This window comes from Convolutriloba macropyga, chromosome 1 (assembly GCF_964194025.1).
Source record: "Convolutriloba macropyga chromosome 1, txConMacr16.3, whole genome shotgun sequence".
NCBI lineage: Eukaryota > Metazoa > Xenacoelomorpha > Acoela > Convolutidae > Convolutriloba > Convolutriloba macropyga.
The window spans coordinates 50,429,749-50,450,946 of NC_134468.1; the positions used below are offsets into that span (position 1 = coordinate 50,429,749).

Genomic DNA, 21,198 nt, shown 5'->3' on the forward strand with positions numbered 1-21,198 from the left:
TTTCGATGTCATACAAATTGTGTTGTATGATTGTTGTATGTCAGCCATACCCATTTGAATGAAGGAGAGATTTGCGTTAAATTCTTGACGATTTCGGAGTGCAATTTGTTTCTAGCATTGTTCGAAAATCTCTCCTGAGCTTTTTTTTGAGGTTTGGGGACGTTTTTTAGCCTTTTCTTCTTTAGCCAGTTGTCTTTTGGGTGTCGTTGGTGTTTTGGCTCTAATTTGTTGCTGTCGTTTTTGGTTTTGTGCTGCCATTTTGCGAATTTTATCTGGGCTGCAATTGGAGACTTTCTCTCCAGTTCGAGATTTTGTACTTGTTGTCTTTTGATGCTTGGTTTCTCCTCTTGGCTGGTTTTTCGTTGCGTCCTTCAGTTGCTTGGTTTCTGTTTGGTAATTACCGGTTCTATTTTTGTTTTCTGTTTAGTTTTTATCGTTAGGTCGTTTTTTCTATTTACCGTGTATTTTCTGAGAGGGGTGTCTATTTTTATTGTGTGTTGTGAGTATCCCATGATAGTACCATCTGCTATGATTTTCCATTGTGGTGCTTGTGTGAGTCGTGGTTCTTTCGTTTTTCGTGATAGAGATTTTTGTGCTACGTTTTTTACGAGTTTTTATGAATTTTGTGGTTTAATCAACTAATGTGAAGTGTTTTTCTGATGGCTATCTCTTAAGTAGAGGGTTCTTGTCTTTAGTGGTTATGGCTAGGGGGATGTTCTCGGAGTCATCGCTATCTATGAATTCGGATTGTACCGCGTTACCAGTTGGTTCTTGTGCACTTGTTGTTGGGGATTGAAAATCTTCAGCATCAGTCTCCTCTCTATATGTGATGTTGAGGTCATCCTTGGATACACAATCTCGTTTCCAAAATTCCGCCATTGTCAGTGCATTTTGTTTCAACAACTTCTTGTCTAAACAGTATTTAGTTAAATTTTTGTATGTAAGATTTTTGTGTGATTGTTTTGTGATATTTGATATCTCAGTGCTTGGTTTTCTGCCGAAGTGTGCTTCGAATCGAGTGATTCTTGTTGTGTCGTCTGGGATCCGTCTGATATTTTCTATGATGTTTGCTAGACGATATGGCAGTGTTGCGTTTGACCAGTTGGGTCTATATCTAAGACGGCCAGTCTTCTTTTTATTGTTTGTTTGAGTCGTTTGACCATACCCGTGCCTCTGTGGTCACCAGCTGGTGCCAATATTATTTTTATGTTTTTATTTTTGCGAAGTATTTCGAATTCTTTTGCCTTTGATGCTTGTGCGTGATCGAACCTGATGGAACGAGGTATTCCATGTAGTTTGCAGTAGCTTTCGAGGTATTCTATGGCTGTGTTAGTATCACAATTACTATGTTTTTGCATGGGGGAATCTTGAAAGTCTATCGACTGTTACTAGTATGTAGTTATTTACTGTGTTATTCTTATATGGAATCCAACCGAAGAAATCCATTTGGATTTCTCCGTTTGGTTCGGAGAGTGTGGGCAGTGTTCCGAGACTGTTTTTTGGTATAAGAGTTTTCAAGATTTTACCTCTCTCAAAGCAGTGCTTGCAGCTTTGTGCCTGTGCAACAACTTTGCTATGGATGTGTGGGTACCACACAAATAAAGCCAAATCGAGCCTTCCCGCTTGGCCTGAGTGCTTATTGTGGGTTGTCTGTAGTACCATTGGGCGTAATTTTCACTGAATATCCAGCCGGTTATCAAATAAAAGACAAACCAGACGGTGTACTTGAGAGATCTCTGTAAATCATGTAAAACAATGGTTTGAACTTCTTTAACGATAGCCAATCTTCTTTGGACTAACTCTATGATAGGGCCTAAATCCTTTTTTGATATTTCCGCTTAAGTTCCTCATTGAATATTCTCATTAAGTTGTGGCGGTGTTGGGGTGTGGGGAGTTGGTCGATTGCCATAAATAATTCGGCATATTTTTCATCCTTATGGGCGCTTTGGCCTTCGCCTTTGCTTGAGTCCGGGTCTGTTTGAGTACTGTTATCACGAAGGATTTTACTTGGTGAGTTTATATCCAATTGGGAATTCTTTTTGTTTGGTGCACGTTTGCGTTTTTTTATTTGTACGTCAAATGTATCTTTGTTTGGACTCTGGCGTGTTGTAATTGCTATAACTGCTGAAATATTTTGTGGTTTGGAATTTTGAAATGAGCGAGGCAACTTGTTTTTGAGATTACTAAGGCAAAAGGCGCATTCGATTGTGTGTGTCTTTTGTTTTGTGTGTGTAACGTCATTTCGTTCATTTTGTGTGCTGTTGTCTGATTGGTTGAAATTACCAGTTGGTTGAATCACTCCACTTGGAGTTATGTTGTGTTTCAATAAAAGATGTTTTATTATTTGTATTGTGTATACGACGAATTTTTCGTCGTCTTCATTCTCCGGCGTGGGGATGCCCGAAGGATGCGAATCCCATGTTTTTTCTCGGGGATATTTTCTGTAATCTGTCCACCTATCTGGATAATCTAATTTGATATGTTTTATTCCCTCTATTATTTTTTAGAGCCGAGAGAATTGCTTTGTGGTTTGTACCAAAATTTTATTTCCGTATAGTTAGTACTTGAAATGTTCTAGTGCCCATACGATAGCAAGTAGCTCGTTTGTGCTGTATCTCTCTTCAAGTTTATTCAGAAACCGACTTGCGTAGGCGACCGATTTCCATACGGATTCATGTTTTTGCTCCAGGCATGCTCCGAGTCCCTTCTTACTTGCTTCGCATTAAATCTTTGTTTCTTTTGTTATGTCGAAGTGTTTGTTTTCTGTAATGTTGATTATTTGCTTTTTTATTTTTTCGATAGATGTGAATTTTATATTTTCGAGTTTAGGTGTGAATTTGATGAGTTGCTGGATGCACCCCATGAATGATCTAAGTTGTTAAAGTGTTCTGGGTGCCTCTAGTTTGTTTATAGTTTCACATTTCTTTGGTGTTGGGGTTATACCAGTTGGTGTTATTTGGAAACCCAACCCAGTTATTTCTTTTTTTGCGAATTCATATTTCTGTAGTTTGATCGCCAAATTTTCTTTATCTAGTAGGTTGAGTATTTTGTCTTGTTCTTTTTCATGATCGACTATAGTGCCTTTCGTGATTACCAGCATGTTATCTGGAAATTCAAATTTATTGTGACAAATTTTTAGTGTCACGTTTATTGTTTTTTGCAATGTTGCTGGCATATATGTTAGTCCGTAAACGCCGTTTAGAATCTGTACGTTACTGTTGCTTTTGCACCTAATATGTTGAAGTGTTTTTGCAGTTGAAGGTCTAGTGGTATTCGGCTGTATTCGTTTTTTAAGTCCATTTTAGAAAAGTAAAATATTCCGTTTTCGTTACTCCTTGCGGAGATGTAGTTTGCTTCTGCGTCTATGAGATGATCTATGCTTTTTACTTGGTATTTGTTTTTGTGTACGGCATCGTTTAGTTCTTTTGAATCTAATGCGATTTTGATTTTGACGCTTTGTCATTTTTGACGTTTATTACCACTGGGCTCATGAAGTGTTCGCCAGAACATTTTCTTGTCTGAGTATTTGTCTGTGCACGATAAGCTTTTCTAGCTCTTTTTCTACTCGATCTAGTAAGTGTTATCTAGGGGTATTCTGCTACCCTTTTGTTGTGTGGGGGTGAGTTTTTCATTGTCTGCTGATTTAGACATATGGTTTTTTGAGCGGCCTAGACTTGAAGTTGAAAAGTCAGATATAAAATCAATTGTCTTACCAGTTGGTTTAGACGCTGTTAGGCCGATTCCGAGTTTGTGTAGAATATCCCTTCCCATTACCTTCTGGGAAGGTTGCTCACTAGAATGATTTTGCAGTTACTGGCTTTCCATGATCTTGATTTGAGGGTTATGTGGAGTACTCCGGTTGTTTGGATGTCTTGGTTCTTGAAGCAATTCTATTTCGTCTTCTCCGTGATTGTTGTTATTTTTGTAGTTGGGTGTTTTGTGACAATGCTTCTTGCTGTAGATTCTTGCATAAAGGATCTTGGTGAACCAGAGTCTGCTCGCCAGTCCATTTTTGTGTTGAGGCAGTTTGTTTTGACCCAAAATTCTCCTCCCAGTTCTTTGTTGGTTGACACGATTTTATTTCTTTGAATAGGGATGGTCTGACTACGTTGACGGATGACCATTCCTCCATTAGTTCTTTGATGCATAGGGCTGCTTCGGCATCCACTGTTTCTTCCTCTGAATCTCCTTTTATTCCGGTTTTTAGTCTTTTATGTGTTTCACTCTCGTTTGTTGTTGCTTTTGTTGCTGTGGATTAACTCTAATTTCCTGTAGATATGTGGGAATTTTCTCCTTCCGGGCATTGGTGCCCTGCCCATCAAAGTGAAATCACCGATCTTTTTGCAGATTTTGCAAGTGAAGTTTTGTGCATTACACATGTTGAGGTGATTCTTTATGAGCGGTTAGCCACATTTGTAGCATGGTTCAATTTTTCCTGTTGTGAGTGTTGCTATTCTCGGTTGTTGATGTATGCGTTGTGGGGCTGGTGGTTGTTGTCTGTATCTAATGTAGGATACATGTGACCAACTGGTGTTTTTTGTGTGCGATTTAATTATTTATTGTTTGTTTTTCTGTCCGCATCTCTCTGTTTAATGCGAAGTTCAGCTCTTGTTGGGGTGTGTGAACTTCTGACAGCAGGTCCATTTGGATTGATGTGTTTGTCATGTTGGAAATGAGGAGATTTTTTACTAAATCCTCTTCCAAATTTTCGAACGTGCACAGTTCGCCTGCTTCACGTAGTCTACTATAGAATGTCTCGAGTGATTCATGTGATTGTCGCATTGATTTGAAAAAATTAATCTATCAAAGGTAGTGTTCCGTGGAATTGTGAAAGTAATGTTTAGTTCGTGGACGAGTTCGTGTGTTGTGCATTTTTCTATTTGAGTATGGGGGTTTTTCTGGTGGTATGTCCTTCGTTCTTCGTTTAAGAGGGATGAGTAAATGAGGCTTTTTGCTTTTGTATCTGCCTCATCCCACGATATTATGTCTACCAGAGCTCCTTTTCTTTCGATCGCTTTGCATTCGTTTTCAAAATCAACTATCCTGCTCTCGTTTCTCTTTTCTCTGTTTCGTGCCTCGTCTACTGTCTCTCCTTCGATTTCGTCCTCATATGTAGGTAGCGCTGCTTGTGATTTGAGTTTTAGGAGTTTGTCTACCTCTATGTTGTCGCGTGCGATGATCGCCATTTTCAGTGTGGAGAACCATTCTTTCTATTCAATGGGGGAGTCGCGCCTGCTTCCCAGAAAGGGTTTACTCCTAATAAAGATTTGCTGACTGCACCATGTGAAGTAATGTATTTGAATAGGCCAATTGGCGTAAAAATTGAAATGACAAGGATTGTCGGGTTGTATTTTCCGAAAACAATTGGTTGTGTGTTAGTGTATTATCTGTGCTTACATTATTATCGACTCTGGATTCTGTATTATTATTTTTTCCAATATATGGGATATCTGTTTCAAAACTATTGTGCGCAATAATATCTATTGAGCAACAAGGCGACTGTATCATATCGCCAATAATCTCCTCTGCGCTTTTTTATAGTGTTATGTAAGGCTAAACATTAAACTAACAGGTTGCATGAAATGAGCAGTTAGCGCCCGATGGTAAAGCTATATACACAGATAGTAAAAAGATAACATAATGAGAAATGCGTTTATATGTAAGTAATATAAGTTCTTGGTTGCAGTTTCAAGAACATGTTTAATCCTGTATCTCAATAATTATAAAGATGATGAAAAAAATCATAAATTGAATAATTAGAATAATAATAATAATAATAAAAACGATAAAAAAATAAAAATATTAATAATAATAATAATTTTAATAATAATAACAAAAATAGAAAGTAATAATAATATTAATAATAATAAACGTTTAAAATAATAATAAACGTTTAAAACAATAATAAAAAGAATAAAAATCTTTTCGCAATAAAAAACTTAATAATTATAAAAATATGAACCATAGTAAAAAAAGTTGAATTTAACCCAGATGGGATTTAACTATTGTTGAGTTTCATCTAATGAATTTTTGAAAGGTGACCATCCATATAAACAAATATCATATCGAAACTTTCACGCCTCTTCTTAATTCTTCTTTAGATTTGTTTGGGAAAGCAAAAATGTCGTAATCAATAAACTCTGAACTCTTTTGTAATGAGTCATTGAAGTTTATTATACGATTGAAAAAATTATTTAGACATTCCATACGACTGCTATCTTTTCTGCTGAAAAAACTTTCCAGCAAAACCTCATACTCTGGCATCCTCTAATGATTTCCCAATACTCCTCAGCATTTATTAACATATGACCGTTTTCTTAATATACTAGATCTGCGTTGATAAAATGGGGCGAAAATCGCAGCAAGTTTAGTGTTTACAAACACGCATTATTTTCACCATAGCTGAAATGATTTGTGGAGCACACCTATTTGGCGCAATCTGGCTGCAGTTTTGCCTTTTTTGTAATCATTTCTTGCTTGTTTTGTTTTATCAAAAAAACAAAAACAATATTAGATACCACATTTTTTGATGTTGAAAAAACAATTGACCCCATCAGATGGGGCCGTTTTATATTTCTTGTGTTAATTGCGGAATCCAAAAAAAATCCAAGGCAGATAGCTTGACAAAACATTTCCTACGTTTTCTATTTCAATTTCAAAATTTATTCTTTTGTTTGCTGGTATCACAAACTTTCATTTTGTTTCGTTTTTATTGCAAAATAATTTGAATGCATTTTTATTGATGATGATTTGAAGATTATACTCTTTGCTCCATTTGATGGCTTTGTTGATCTCGATTTGAAGCCGGGTTTGCTTTCAAAAGATTCTGCAATCTTTGTCTCATCTGTGAAGATAAAGCTATCGTGTTTAAAAACAACTGATTCTTTGTTGCACATGACTACTCGCTGCTTCCCATCGGATAACTATGAAAAAAAGACTCTCATGAAGGAGTTGTTAGGGACAAAAGACACATTTTTGCTAGATTATAATAAAACTGGCATTGTCAAAGGCATTGGTAATATCAAGTAAATTAATAAGTATAAGCTTGAATAAGTCTAAGTATTCATAAAGATTGTTGCAAACATAAGAGAGGAGCGATTGTTGAGTGCCTCTTTCTAAAACCATGTTGTTGCTCACAAAGTTTTTTTCTGTAGAATCACATTGAACTGTATATAGACTAGTCGCTTAAACAAAGGAGGCATCTCGTTTAGAAAAGAAATAGTTCTGTAGCTGGTTATTTCTAATTTGCTTCCATTTTTAAATTGTGAACGCACGTGGAATTGTTTTTAAAAGTTTGGAAACTAAAATTTGCTTATACTTAAATTTGCTAAAAACGAACAGAATATAATTAAATTGTTTTGGGAATGAAAGTTTCAATAGATTTTTCAAATTTTATATTATCTAGAACAAATTTGGATTTGATGAAGTTGGGTTAAAAAACTTTTCGTTATCTTCAAAGATAACAGACAAAAATGTTCGTGGAAACATTTGATTATATCTTTAGAGTCAGAAAATATTTTTCCCTTGCATTTCATTGCATCAGAAAGTGCGGGTATTCTCCTCATCTGCCTCATTAGTTTGTACTCGCCATTCGACAACCAACCCTTTCTAGATACAATAAATATTTGTTTGTCTTCGATTAATCGATTAAGGAAAACGACGACCGGGTTTTCAGCAATTTTCGTTTTCCTTTGTCAGATGTTGTTGCAGCTTGTTTTCTAGTTGAACTGTCAACCATGACAATTAAAAAGTGTCACCTAACCTTCGGAACGTGGTTTATGTGATTGTTTTTTTACACGCTGTATTAGTTTTTGCAAAAAAAATGATCCAGGATCTTGTCCAGTAAACTTTTGATCAAAAAAGAGACCAAACTGACAATTAAACTGTTGCCAATTCACTTTGCTAAACGTCACTCTCCCCAAAAACAAATGTGATGTTGGTTTAGCTATCTCAATTGAAATATCCGCCAAAAACGCGTTATGATCTGAAAAATATTGCATTCCCAGGCCATCATTACAGATATCTTTTCCAATGCCGAGAAAAATATCCATTGATTTCTTTTTTTTCTAAACCTGAAAATGAATGCAAATCCAGAAAATTATTGTGTAGATGATTCTCAGCTGGTCAATTGCTGGATAAAAGTGAAGCTTTTTAGAATATTTGCTTAAATTTTTTGAAGCAGTCGGTCCAATTTTGCGCGTTCATTTGATAACTTTCACTCGATAGCCACTACTTGATGGTGGATTGTATAAAGTAATCAAAATCAGACCGATCTGTGCGAAGAAAAACAAACAAATAGTGATAAAATCATGCTCAATTTTCTCTTTTATAAATTCTGTCATAATTGCACTGAGAGTGCATTTTCGAGCAGTAAGAACACCTCCACGTGACCTCGTCAAACTATCCAATCTCGTGTTAATTGTATAAATATGCTCAAGAAAAATGAGCATAAACCGGCTGTTGCAAATGTTCGACAGCTTTAAAAGCAGCGGTCGGACAAAAATTATCTAAAATTTATGTTAGGAGTACGCCTAATTTTCGGTAACCTTCCAAATGACCTCTTTATCATCATGTGCTCTGGTTTTTAAGCTACTTCCAATTTCTCCGTATTAAATTACAATAACTATAATTTTCGTCTCTCTTCTGGTGTTCGAGTCTACACCGGGGCAGAATTCCATTTCTGCTCTGTTGGTTTGGATTCAACAACAGAAAAATTCGACTTTATCCCACGACTTTATTAAATTTTCACGCACATACTCTTTCGAAAGATCTTTTTCTTTTTGTTCCGGCCCACTTTAGTGGGGGAGGACCTATATAATCAAATGGGCTTTTTTTTGTTCAGTCAATTTTGGCCGATCGATATAATCGTCATAGAGAGTTGTGAGTGGCATCATTAAAAAGCCCGTCCAGCGTAGAATATGGAATTAAAAAGATTTTTTCAGTTTTCGCTTTTCATAGGGAGTTATCGAGGTTTAAAGTTTTGTGAATATTTGACGTAATTCATCTGATTTTATTCACATTTTCGGAAATTTTGACCTAATTTTCATCAATTTTGCTAAAATTTGTTCAGATTTTTTGCTGTAGTGTTATTCATTTTATCTCTATAGATAGAGGAGGTTTGCTGAATTCTTCGATCTGAGTTTTTTTACTAGAATTTTGGAAAAAATGTTCAAAATTCGATTTTTTTCGGGACCAAAATTGCTTTTTTAGCACACTTATCTTAAATTTGCTGAAAGTAGATAGCTTGAAACAGCGGCAATATTCTTTTTAAGCTGACAAAGGAGCTAGTTCTACACCCTCTGGCTTTTACAGTCTTCTTGAATTAAAATTTTGCCATTTTTTCAAATTAAAACTCAATAACTATAAAAAATGCATTTTTATTTTTAAAAAACTGAAATTTTTTGTTCTAAAATTGATCTATTTCGCAACCATTTGAAAAAAGTGAGTTTTTTGTTAGACGCGTAGTAACATCTGGGATGATCTTGATCTCGCCATGAATGCTCACGAGAAAAAATTTTTTAGATTTTAATGGGGCGCGACATTTTTTTCAAAATATTTCGGCTATGTAAAAGTTTTTTATGTAAACTTCTTTTACTTACAAGAAATTCAATTCAGGGCTCAAGAAGTGACAGATATCATTCACAAAAAACGAGGTTCAGCGAGATTATAACACGGTTTCAGAATAAGCTCATGGTTTTTGTTGCTCTGACCAATTGTTTTCGTAAAAACTTTTTTATGTAATTCTTGAATTTTACTTTCATTTGTTATCTTTTTTGCAGTTAAATGACCTTTTGTCCCCTGTCAAAGATCCAGTCATTTCTCAGGAGGTGTAAATCAATCTACGCAATTCTTTCAGTTATTATCTAATGTCTGTTTTGACTATGAAAAAAATTGGTTTAAGAAAATATCGGTTAATTTTGGAACTTTGCCACTGTTTTTATCTTTCTTCCCTCATCTTAGGGCACAGTCTTAGTAAAAACAAGCAAAAATCGATTTCATGTGGGTTATAAATTAATGTTCGTAATAGTCCTATTTTCAATTAAAGGTGTTTTTCTCTTTATACTACAGTTTTCTTTAATTTTTTTATCATAATTGTATATCTTATGAGTTCAATTTGTTTCCTTGTCAAATTATCATATTACTGACTAGACCAATTGAACGAACGCATAGTAGTAAAAACGCACAGCGTTGGAAAAAAGCGTATCTGGATATGTTAATTGTTTTAGTTATATAGTTTATGTTTTTTGGGCTGAAACACAGTTATCTCGCAAATATTAAATGGATTTTTTTCGTTTTCGCCCATTTTTGTCATTTTTCTGTTGTTGTACGTCATATGCTTGATCACAATAGGTCTCAATTGCTTCCCCGGAACATATAACTCAACCTATGTGGAGATTTCATTTTATAGCTGTTTGTTTTAATGACTTTAAAACTGAAATAGGAAAATTTTTTTTAAATGCGTCCTTTTGCTTTCATTTACATAACCATGTAACTCGATCTCAATAATTAGAAGTCTCAAATAATTTTGTTGATTCATAAATTTGTTTCCACTTGGTTATATGTCATTTTTTAATTTTAGCGCCTTCAACATTGTGATCTCGTAAAATCGTTTGAAGTTTTGGCTTCTTTATATCTTTGTTGTTATTTTGTGTGTTCGTGACTTAGTCTCATTGTTAACAGGCCCAATTGGCTCCCTGAGGTATTGCAACTTAATCCATTGCTTTTTGTTGAAATTTTAAGTCTGTTATGACTTTTGAAAATATTTGTTTTCAAAAACATATTTTGGTTTTTGAGCTTCGTCATTTTTTTAAATAGTTTTTTGGTCAATTTGTAGCTCAGCCTCTGTAAACACGGGTCACAACCCATTTCCAGTAACTAGAATTGGATCTCTATAACAATTTCAACTTCAAATTTTTGTTTTTTGGCTTTGTTACTACTGTTACTACGAGATTTAACAAAATAATTGAGATTCTTTTTACTTGCACATTTTATAGTATTTTTGCTTTCTTTTTAATTTATAACAATAATCGTAGGTTCTATTGGCTTTGAAATTTTGCGCAATTGATCTTTGGATAATGACATGTCTCAGTTGCTTCCTATAGAGATATAAATGTACACTTTAGGGATTTCAGTTCATACCTAATGACATTAATAATGGTAAAATTAATTGTTTTCAGAAATGGAAAGGTATTTTTTGAACTCTCTGCTCTTTTTTGTCGACTTGTTAACCAGTCGCAGTGAAGAAAGGTCTCATATGTTTTCAAATGAAGTTTAGGTTAAATTGTTTTGTTTATGTTTTATATGATCCGAGTTTGATTTTATTATTTTATTTATTATAGCCATCGAGTTTTGGTCCTAATTAGTGTTCGTTGTTTCATATTTATTATTGTCCCTTCTAGTAGTCCTATTTTCAACGACGTTCTAGTAGTCATATAATCAACCCCTGTATGATTTACGCCCTCTATGTTTTAGCCCCTCTATCATTTCACCCCTCTATCATTTCATCCCGCTAATTAGCAGTCGACATAAGCATGTTTTGACATAACTAAGTGGATAAACTAATCCCACTTTCGGTTCTGATAGTTTCATATCAAATACCACGGGCCGCTGAGGCATGGCCATGGCCCGCGAAGCATGGCCAAATGATTAAATTGCTAATTTAATAATCATTATTTTATAGAATGATTAAAATCGGGGTGAAATGATAGAGGGGTGAGAACAGAGAGTGGTTAAATCATACAGGGGTGAATAAATCGGGGCTAAATGATAGGGGGTTAATTGAATAGGGGTGAAAAAGCGGTACATGATTGTATTCCATTCGTTGTTTATTGAACGATATATATGTTAATGAAGGTTTTCTAACTCTTCATCATATGGTCGCCAATTAACTCAGAAATGTGGATGTGCGGGGTCGGAACCTTATGTGCGTACGCACATTACCAAACCGCCTTGTTTACTTCTGAAATCGTGTCCAGCTTGGGTCATCGCGTTTAACTTAGAATTTTTATAAGCCTAGAGGCTACATCGGTTTTGTCCAGTGCCTTGAAACTTTCAGTTGTTCAATCCGTTCAATCAGAAGGAAACCGTCGATAACACTTGATAGATTTTATGAAAAAGTCTTCAAATTCTAATCCTCACGATCCACTTGGATAATTCAATCAATCGATTGTTTTCGCTGATTGTTTTTGTCTACTCATTTTTTGTGACGAAAAGCCTCAAAAAATTGTTTCATTGTTTTCGTCAAATTGTTCTCTTGTGAGCCAGTTGGGAGTAATGAAAAAACTAGCAGACATTGGAAAGGTTTGAAAAGATCTCACTGTGAATGCGTATTTATTTTTCAGAAGTAAATTGTTCCTCTATTATCAGTAGCACAAATTTCAACAAATTAAATAGCCTGGACAGAGTTGGGGGCAAAAACAGTGTTGGGGGCATAAACAGAGTTGGGGACAAAATTTTATAAAGTAAGTAAGAGTTAAGTTCCATTTTTGTCTTGTTCTCTTTTGCTGGCTTGCTAATTTTGATTTATTAACCATGCAAGACAACCGCTTTGACACCTGCTAATTTATGCCCCTGTGCAAATTTTTGTTTTGTAAGAGCTCTTCGCTGATCAATAATTTTATCTTATATAGCAGCTAAAAATATCATTGAAAAGCTCTCTACGATTACGTTAACAGTTTTTTCAATTTACACAATTTTAAACATTATTTACTCGTTACCTTGAATTATATAAATTTTAAATTTCTTGTTTATGAATATTCTTTGTGCTGTTTTATTTGACATTGGATCACCTAGGTTAAACTTCCACTATCTTCAACTCATGGGAGATATTTGTAACAATTTTTTTCCAATAAATGTGGAAGTGTTTTGTTTCCAATTAGAAATTTTTAAAATGAAATTGATAATCTGTTTATGCCCATAGAAAGAGATGCGAAAACTCAAAGTAACTTGGCGCCTTGTTGAACCTTGCAAAGAAATTCTATCTTATCCAACTAAATTTATCAAGTTTGTACTTGAGAGTTATATAATATCAATTCTATGCAACGCTATCCAAAAAACCACTCTATTTAGAACTGTCCACTTTTTGAAGAAACAGCAGTGAAGTCTTATCAACGCGGTGAAATTTCTTCGCCGCTTTACCGTTTCAAAGCTCGCTTTTCAGGAACGTTCACCGTAGATCACTGCGTTTTCTCACATCTTGACACTGTATCAAGAAATTTTAAAGCTTCTTTGTAGGCAACCATAAGTCTGGAAGCTGCGTTTTCTCAACCAATTGTGCTTATAATTCAGAGTTTAATGTCTTACTCTTCTTTTATGAGTTCTACTTTCTTCTCAAATTATTTTTGAACAATTTCCAAAGGTGTCATATCCTTTAATGCGAGCTGAACCTCGGTGATTTATTTAACTACAATAAGTACACTAAAATATTGCTAGCTTACTTTATATCTTACTCGAATGCATATCTTATGTCTTAGTGGATAGAAATTCTTGGAGGATGGCTTTCTTAACGAAATTGTGCTAGGACTGTGTTAGGAACTCTTATTTTTCTGTTATGTCAACAATTTTTCTGAAAAACCTGAAGGTGGAAACGATATTGTTCAGTTTGCGAATGTCACTAATAATATATGCAATTTGAAAAAAAAAATAAAACTATTCAGTTAGTATTTGAAAAAAAAATTAGAACAAACAGACAAATATCTGACATTAAATTCCAATAGAACAGATGTTATTCTTTACAAATCATAAATCATACTAATTGGATCCAGAGTTTACGTTTAAATGTGAAGTCATCAAACCAGCTCATGCTTGTCGTCATTTCGGAATACAATTTGAATCAAACTTAAGCTTTGAAAATCACCGGAACTCAGTTCTAAGCCAAATGACTAATGCAATTCGTTCGTTGTATCATGTAAGAAATCAATTTCCTTTTAAATTAAAAGTTGATGTTTTCAAGTCAGTTGTACTCTCTCATCTTTTTTTCATTGGAATATTCCTTCAAACTGTTACAGCAAAAAACATAATGCCCACAAATAGGCAAGTTAACTGGGGAATCAAAATTTTGTTTTTTTTTTCTACAAAAATTTGACCACTCCCTTGATCTTCTCATTAAGGACTGTATCTTGCCGGCCGAATTTTTTATCTCAAAAGTTAGCTTAATGAAGCTACAAACAGATATAAGACACTGGAAACATCCGATAATTTTAAAATGATTACTAGTCGCGAATCAAATTATTGTTTAAAACAAAAAAATCAAATTATTATAAAAAAGAGAACGAAAACAAAGTGAAGTAACAAATCTTTGATCTTGAAAAGTGTTCAGAAATGGAACAAATTGCCCTCTTCAGTAAGAAATTTTAAAATTAAAATTTGCTGTAATGTGTTTTAATCTAGTTTTTGCTCGATCAGCACAAGATAAGTACCCATTAATAGACAAATAGGAGCCTTCAAATCCTATTTTACCTATGAGAACCAACAGTCACAATTTTAAGATTATATTAATAACAATACTGATGCTGTGATTATTTTATTTAACATTTGAAAGCATGTGGATATCTAAGCTTAGGGTTATGATCAGAATAATTTACATGTTTACTTCAAAAAAGATACAGTTTTAAATACTTCAAAATAAAGATGCCGTTTCTATTACTTGCCTTCGGTAGTTTTACGTGCAATGAATTTGAGAAGTACTCAGGCATTGATCTACAGGACAGTAGCTTCATCAAATTGGGAGCTGATTTAATACTGTACGCAATACTTCTGAATTGCCTTTTGTAATAAGACTATAAGACTACATTTGTTGCTATTGATGTTCCAATTAGGTTTGAAATTGATGTTCCAATTAGGTTTCAATCAAACAATTAAATATAATTACCTGAAGTTCTGACACTTTTCTCATTTATATTTTAGAATTTGATCGTTGCCTGAACTGGCATTAATTGAATTCATTTTTACAACCACTATTTATTTACCAAATGAAGTGCTATGATATAACACAGAGTTTGCCATGGGTGCTTTTATCGGTACTAAGTAAAGGCTATGACTGAAGTTTTTAATCAGTTGAGGGCATATCCTGGATGAAGCAAAAGTTGGATTGCCGTGTATGTATGCTAGCTTTACTCCAATCGTTGCTATTTCAAGTTGAGCAGATTCATATCAGCCAAACCAAGCATGTTCTGTTATTTTTAAAGACTTGCTTCAATGTGAAGTTTTCGTCGTAGAGAATTAAATTCGAAAGTAAGAGAGAATTTGTGTTTGAATAATATTTCTATACTTACATTTCTGTCATACTGGAATATGGAGCTCATCCAGGTGCAGCCTTTGGAGACGAGAGTCTTGACATGTTCAAAGTACTTCTTCCTCAAGTCCTCCTCGAATGCAATCACAGCTCCTCTCTCCCACACACTCTCAAACTCACCCTCCACCTCTTTCGTGAACTTGAACACGTCACAGCAGTATGCCTTGATCCTACCACTCACAGACTTGAACAATTTGCCTTCCACCTGTCAACAATTATGCTTACATGAGTTAGTGTAAATAATTCGCACGTCAATGGGAATTTTGGACAATTGGATATTAATTTTCGATCTGAAGCAAAAAACACATTTCATCTTTTCAAAAACAAGACAAGTACTACTTTTCAATTTAAAAATTGAGCAAAATACAAGGGTTGCTGAAATTATTTACAATTCTAGCATCGCCTTTTGATGTTCAGTAGAATTGCGAAAGTCTGATTGTTGAACGGATTACAAAATTCTGATTTGTCAACCTTTTTCAAGGCTGTTTTGATGTACGACCTCATTCGTACAAGCCTCTTCATCTGCAATATTTGCTGCTCAGGAAACACCAAACAATTATTTTAAAGTCAGTATACAGAGATTAGGTTATTCATCCGACCCCACTTGCGGGGGGAGGAACCATATACTCAAATGGGTTTTTTTTTGTTCAGAAAATTTTGGCCGATCGATATGTTCATCGTGGAGAAATGAGAGTGGTATCATTAAAAACCTCGCCCAGCGTCGAATTCAAAATTAAAAAGATTTTTTTTTTGAGTTTCGCTTCTTTCGGGGAGTTATCGAGGATTGAAGTTTTCTGTGAGCGCGGGATATTTGACATGATTTTGTTCACTTTTAGTGTAATTTTTCTTCAAGATAAGATCGTTTTTCTAAAAAGTATTGATTCAAAATTACATTTCACGTCACAAAAAGAATCAGTTTTGAGTTTTTAATAGACGAAAAGCGATAAAACGACTAATTCTGGTCTCATAAGGAAGTTTACTATCGAAAAATTTTGAACAATATTTGAGTGCTCTTTTTTCAGAAAAATTTTGATAATTTTTTTCTTGGGTCACCTAGCGACTAGTCACTTTTCATATCTAGGTTCCGTTAATCGATCGTGTTTCTTTGGCTTCGACTCTGAGTTTTCGTACGCTCCAATTGACTTCCATTGAAAGCTATTGAAGTTAATGGCTGTTAAGTCTTTAAAATTAATTTTTCGAAAATCTTTTTTTGTGAAAACTAACCAATCTTAAACTTATTTTTAGGAACTGTATGTCAATCTCAGTAATAACCATATCCCTTGCTTTTCTACTTCAACCAAAATTAATCTAGTTAGCGGTTTTATCATCTAACTGTTGGTGTTATGACTTCGAAGCGTGCGTTTTCATTATTTTTTTGAAACTTTCGGTTACTTTTTTCGTAATTTCGGCTCCCTCTGCAATCTTAACTCATTATCTTAAAATTGATAGTAGAACTGGTTTAATTATGACATTCAATGGATCATACATAAAGTTTTCAGAGAAAAACTTATGTTTTAAATGGCTTCGACATTTTCTTCTCGCACTTTTCTACCTAATTTTTGAATTTTTCCTATATTTGTTGTTATTTTCATAGTCAATGACTTAGTGTAACGTCCTAATACTGAAATATGAATGACAAATATCGTTGTTGTCTCATCGAGACGTAACTTAGCGTAATTTTTAGCTTCCGTTGAAAGCTATTGAATGTAATGGCGTTGATAGTACGGGCTTTCTCAAAAATTTCGTTGTTTAATCTATTTGGTCATGTTTGTTGATTTATTGGAGTCAAATTGTTAAAAAAAGAATCCCATTGCTGTTAAAAAATTAACTGAAAGAAGAGAAGTTTTTACCGAAATGTTTTTGCTTTTTTAAAATTTTAGGTAGCCGTAATATGCTGACCGGTCCCATACGCTTGTAATTGAAGATTGATTGATTGATGGTACCCGAAGCAGTCAGTTTATTGCAAATAGTCTTAAAATTGTTGATATTATACATTTTATAGATTTTTAAGGTTTTTTTCAATTTTTTGTTTCAATTTGTTGTTCTTTTGTAACAAAAGTTCTTGTTGGTCAATTTGTAACTTATTCTCATCACTGAGTGGGCCCATGCAATTCGATGGATTTTGAAAACTATCGTGTTTACTGAAATTATTGTGTAACTGACGTTTTGTTTGTTAGACAATATACGTTTTCATAAAAATTTATGTGAGTGGTGTATTTTTGTTTCTTTTTCTCTCCTCTTAGCACAATCGCGTAATGACAGATCCCATTGATTTTCAAATGTGGCGCAATTGAAATTATTTGTTCATTCAGTATAATTTAAGCTGAATTAGTATATATAGAAATTGAAAGAAAAATACATAAAATTCAGATAATAGCTAATGATTTTAAAGGCTTTTTTGTTTTTTAATTTTTGTTTTTGCAATGTTGACATTTGTTGTTCGTAATTTTTTGAGTTTTTTCTGCATCATTAGTCCGTTCCAATGTCTTAGTCTAGCCAGAGACAGATCCTATTGGTTTCATTATAACTTTTTAGTAAATTTATCAAGTATTATTTCGTTAAAAGCTAATCATTTTTAAGGCTTTTGAAATTCTTTGGTTTAAAAAATGTTGATTGATTTTTGAATTTCGCCTCATTATTTCTTCTTTTCGTCAACTTGTTAGCTAGTGTCATTAAGGAAAAATCTCAGCTGGTGCGTAGTTTGAAAAGAAAAGTAAATTTTAGTAGCTAGGGTTTCGCCTGATTGTATTTTGACATTGTTACTAGGTACTAGCTAATTAACATATTGAGTTTTTGCCGTGAAATTTTTGTTTTTGCTGTTTTTTGTTGTTGTTGTTGTTGTTGTTTTCTCGTAGTCTTTTTCATGACGGATCTCGTTGTAATGAGGTATGGCATCGTTTAATTCAATTATTAGTTTGGTTTTTAAACTCAAACATCTCTTTCTGATTATCTTTTTGCAAAATTGTAAGTCAAAAGACAGTTGAGTCAAAAATGTAGATGAGCGCGGGTCGGAACATCATGTGCGAACGCACATTATCGAGCCTCTTTGTAACATTACTAAATTAAATACTGATGTTTCTAATTACTAATCTTTCAATTGTTTCAATGTTATTGTTTAGCTACCTATCTCTCCCAGGGCATGTGTTAATTGCTTAAAATACTGTCGCTTCGCTTTGATTATAAATTATAAATGTGTTGAAATTGCATTATTGCATTAAAATTCATTATTTTTCACATGAAATAAAAACAGGTATCAGATGAACAGTAATCACAAACCCTACCTACCTGTGGGCAGTCCAATTCCTCGAATGGGATGTTGTCTCTTGTGAATATTTGTCTACATGCACTCTGGGATATCTCGACAGCCACTACCTCGTGTCCCTTGTCAGCCAGCCACTTGATATCAACTGTCTTGCCAGACATCGGGACCAGGATCTTCCTCAGAGGCTCTCCTTCTGGCTGGATTCGGTTGTAGTGCTTCAATAAATTGTCGTTTACCGTTTCCATATGCCATGGCGAGTACCCTTTGGAATACTTTTCGTCGTAAAACTTAGCGCCCACTGCTGTTTTGTTAGCTAAGTACAATATCTCTGTATACCCAAGCGGGTTCTCGACCTCCACTTGCTTTGTAAACAGAAAATTCCTTCCATATGCAAAGTTCAAGTCAATTACAGACAATTCCTTGATCTCTCCGTTTTTAATGTCACCCATTTTTTCAGCACTAAAGAAAACCATTTTAGCTTCTTCTGCACAGATTGAGATTAGTTTCTCGCCAAAAGCTCTTCGTGCCTCAGTAATCTCAGGCAGAATTGGAAGGAGTCCAACGTCGAATACTGCGTTGTACTTTGCACTGCCAGCCTGGAAGCTTCTGAAATGCATGTTATGCAACGTCAACCGCTTGTCCTCCGAGACGTATGTTGACGGCATGTCTTCAGAGGAAGTCAAAGCATTGGGACCGTCTTTTAGGAACTCAATGAGTTTCTCCCCAATCGTCTTGTCCTGCTCTACAATGTGCACTTGGACACCTAAGTCGAGGATCTCTTTGAGGAACTCGAAGTGGGGGGTGTTAAGGAAGAGAACCACTGTATCCCCAGTGGGTGTTGGGATCAATTTGGATACATAATTGGATAGTTGTCCACAGAGAGACCACTGGGCTCCAGCTCCAGTACTGCTTGATGTGCTGACAGTCATCTAGATTAAATATTCTGATTATTCACTTTTCTGCTTAAAAAAACTTATTCTATTCAACCAATATGTTGATAATGGCTCGCATAACATAATTAGAATAACTATGTGACGTGGCTCCGGTAAAATTATGAGAAAAAAAACATTATTAATACAGAAGATATCAATTGTAGATGGTTACAGAATATCCTGGTTTATAAGATGTAGAGTGGCTGAAGTCCTTCTCTTTATTATGTACAGTTAAATGCAATTTGTTCACCTATTATAATAGGTTGCAAATCTCAGATCGAATCATTAGTTTGGCTATGCTGTTTCCTGCCGAACATTTTTGCAAAGCCGCGCTTTCGTTGTGAAGGAGCTGGGGAACATTCAGCTATTTTTCACACTGGCCTTGAAACATGTGAGGCAACAAATCAAAGATATTTTAGTCTATGTAACTATTTTACTGTAATGAAGTAATTTAACAACGCGACAATTAAAATTTATCCATGAAAATTTAATTTAACTGTTAGTTGGTGTACTTCTTGTATTTAAAGCACAGATAACAATTATCAGTTCTTATAACACAAAACCCCATTAAAACCAGAAACGTGCCTGGTGATTCCGCATAAGCGTGAATCGACTGATTACCTACCTTGAAAGAATAGAGGGAAAAAAGCTAGAACGAGAGAGCGAGAGAGGGAGAAAGGTTAATTTGCTTTGTTCTGAACTTGTTTGTAACTCGACCGCAGATGGACCTGATAGATGGTGAAATGATGCCCTTGTGATAATGCCACTGATTAGGATCCCTAGTTCTGTGATCAGTCTGTTTGATCTCAACTCTAAACTGAAATGACTGGTCCTCAAACAAACCCTCCTTATCAATAAATCATCTCTGCCCAAACCACATCCATCCATCCATCATACGTCTATGAGTGACCGAGGTTTCCATCTTAAGTTCAAACGGACGATCGTCTCCAAAACTTGGCGGCCAAGGTCATACTTTAACCTCGTTAACGTAGTTCACAATTATAATCCTAAAGATCACTTCTAAAGTCACCAAATGATCTCTCTGATTCAGATATCATTGTCAATTGTGCGACCACATTCAGTGTAATCAGTTAGATAACCCCACTTCAAAACCGGTTCCAATCTCAACAAATAATGTTCAACTAATGTTGCCCTTACACGATCAGATATTACACAATATTGTGATTAGTGGATCATCTTCCCTCCTTAAATGTGGCCTCCGTGAACAAATTCAACAGTCAATTCAGTTCGTTTTAGAGAGAAGACCCGCCACCGCTCTCTCTCTCTCATCGATCTGAGGTCATAAATCGATATCCTCTGATAAGAAGGTCCTAGCAGTTATGAACCTTGGCTTTGATATACACTCCCGAACAAGTTGTAACACTGACTTCAAACGCCTACCTTCATGATATGGCGACATTCCACCAGATCTGACATTACAGTGCAATAAGTTCTCACAAAATTCAAATTTTATTGCTGATGTCGTTCTTTCTTTCAGCTATTATTATTATTGTTTTATTTATTGAAGTAAATTTACTTAAATAAGGTTCATTAACTTAAGGTTTTACTATTTCACAAATACAAAATTTCAAAAATGATGACATTAGGAAAGATCACAAAAAGGCTTGGTAATATGCATTCGCACATGGTGTTCCGACCCCGCTCATCTACTCTTTTCACTTAATTGTCAAAAAAAAAATAAGGAAGAGATG

At 34.7% G+C, this 21,198-nt stretch overlaps 1 protein-coding gene across 2 annotated transcripts in view; it reads right to left on the minus strand.

Moving 5' to 3' along the window:
- The window catches only part of LOC142340123 (uncharacterized), an 81,983-nt gene extending 61,647 nt beyond the window's left edge, over positions 1-20,336 (minus strand). The window contains exons 1-3 of one of the 2 annotated variants that reach the window (XM_075390621.1): positions 20,112-20,303; positions 18,578-19,483; positions 15,273-15,497 (exon numbers count right to left, since the gene is read on the minus strand). In XM_075390621.1, coding sequence (XP_075246736.1) covers positions 15,273-15,497; positions 18,578-19,483 — 1,131 coding nt within the window. In that variant the 5' untranslated portion in view covers positions 20,112-20,303. Of the gene's footprint in view, positions 1-15,272; positions 15,498-18,577; positions 19,484-20,111 lie in introns of both variants that reach the window. The other variant, XM_075390594.1, reaches the window with a different exon arrangement.
- Between the last annotated feature and the right edge of the window lie 862 nt (positions 20,337-21,198).